The sequence below is a fragment of the Grammomys surdaster genome, unplaced genomic scaffold, assembly GCF_004785775.1.
Source record: "Grammomys surdaster isolate TR1022 unplaced genomic scaffold, NIH_TR_1.0 123550, whole genome shotgun sequence".
Taxonomy (NCBI): Eukaryota; Metazoa; Chordata; class Mammalia; order Rodentia; family Muridae; genus Grammomys; species Grammomys surdaster.
Window position 1 is genome coordinate 123,278 of NW_021618765.1, and position 1,872 is coordinate 125,149.

Genomic DNA, 1,872 nt, shown 5'->3' on the forward strand with positions numbered 1-1,872 from the left:
GTGATTGCTATACATGTTTAATAATAACAGGAAAAGCATATTGATAGCAGGACTATTTTTTGAAATGAGTTTCTTCTGTGCCTTGCCTACTGGAGCAAATCTATCATGGATTATATTCCAAGGTAGACTCATCTCAGGAAAACCTTCTGCTAGTTATTAGCTTATCCTACGATGACTTCTGACAGAAATGGGTCCAAATTAAGATGTAAAGAATGATGAAAAAGTTAACCTGGCTGGAATAGTTAAAACTTCCAGAAAAATGAAAATAAGCCAACTAACTGCTTAAATCCGACATGTTCTTATTTGTGGAAGAGATATGCAATTTTTTTACTGTGTCATTCAAAGCTTGTTTCACTTGCTTATTTCTCAAAGTATAAATAAATGGATTTAACAAAGGGGCAACAGATGTATTGAGCATAGATACTCCTTTATTGATGTATACCTGTTCCTTGGCAGAAGGTGTCACATAGATAAAGATACAGCTGCCATACATGATGGAAACCACAATCATGTGAGAAGAGCAGGTGGAAAATGCCTTCTTCCTCTGATGAACAGAGGGGAATCTGAGAATTGTCCGGATAATGTATATGTAAGAGAGAATCACAACTATTAGTGTAATGATGAAAGTCAGCACTGCACAAACAATGACAGTCTGTTCCAAAAACCACGTATCTGAGCATGAGATTTTGAAAAGAGGTGACGCATCACAGAAAAAGTGATCAATGGTGTTGGAGTCACAGAATTCCAGCTGGAGGATCATGCCAAGGGGTATGATAATGACCAGCAGCCCAGAAGTCCAGCAACAGAGGACAAGAATAGCACAAACTTTGTTGTCCATGATGGCCATATAGTGCAGGGGCTTGCAGATGGCCACATATCGATCATAGGACATAGCTGCCAGCAGAAAAAACTCTGTGGCTCCAAAGAGTCCAACAAAAAATATTTGACTGGTACAAGTGTTATATGTTATGGTATTAACCCCAGTTGATATACTGTACAGGAATCTAGGAATACAGACTGTTGTGAATGAGATTTCTAGGAAGGAAAAGTTTCGGAGAAAAAAATACATGGGTGTATTAAGATGGGAGTCAATCAGGGTGAGAATGATAATTGTCAGGTTCCCCATTATGCTCATAACATATGTCAGAAATAAAATGACAAAAAACAGAACTTGGAGCTCTGGATCATCTGTAAGTCCCAGCAAGATGAATGTTGTTATTACTGTGTGGTTTCTCATAACTACTTTTGGTGTTTTAGGCAATCTGCATGTAAATAGTCAAATTATCTAAGCATAAGAAATGAAATAAAAAATAAAATGAGTGGAATGTATAAGTTTTTAATAAGATATAATACAAATTGATAAAATAAAATCTAGACATACCAAAAGAATCAATGATAAAGACCAGAAATCAATAAAATGGAAAACAAAAAAAGGCAAGAAAGAATATTTTAGTAAAATTAAAATATGAGTTGGAAAAGGAGAAGTAACAATGACAAACTCTTAACCAGGCATACAGAGTAAAAACAGAAACAATAATAACAAGGCAAGCCCAAACAATATTCCAAGATAAAGAAAACACATGTATTTGTCAAGAACTAAAGAGGGAAAATTATCATAGATCCCTCATGAATGTAAACCAAAACTAGGATATGACATCATTTCACCATAGATAGAAATGACTATTATCAGATACCGACAACAACAATAATAAATAATTACTTGTTAGTAGATAGAGGTAGACAAAGAAGTCCCTTTTATATTGCTAAATAACTATAGCCATTATGAACAGCAGTATAAAGATTCCTCAACATACCAACAAACTGAACCTGAAATAAATCTTATCATATGATCCAGGTATCCCAGACCTGGCT

The 1,872-nt window shown here is 34.9% G+C and overlaps 1 protein-coding gene across 1 annotated transcript; it reads right to left on the reverse strand.

Moving 5' to 3' along the window:
- Positions 1 to 274: 274 nt before the first annotated feature.
- LOC114636334 (olfactory receptor 6C2-like) lies at positions 275 to 1,237 on the reverse strand. The gene has a single exon (XM_028784476.1). The coding sequence runs from the start codon at positions 1,235 to 1,237 to the stop codon at positions 275 to 277; it is 963 nt and encodes a 320-aa protein (XP_028640309.1).
- Positions 1,238 to 1,872: the final 635 nt, after the last annotated feature.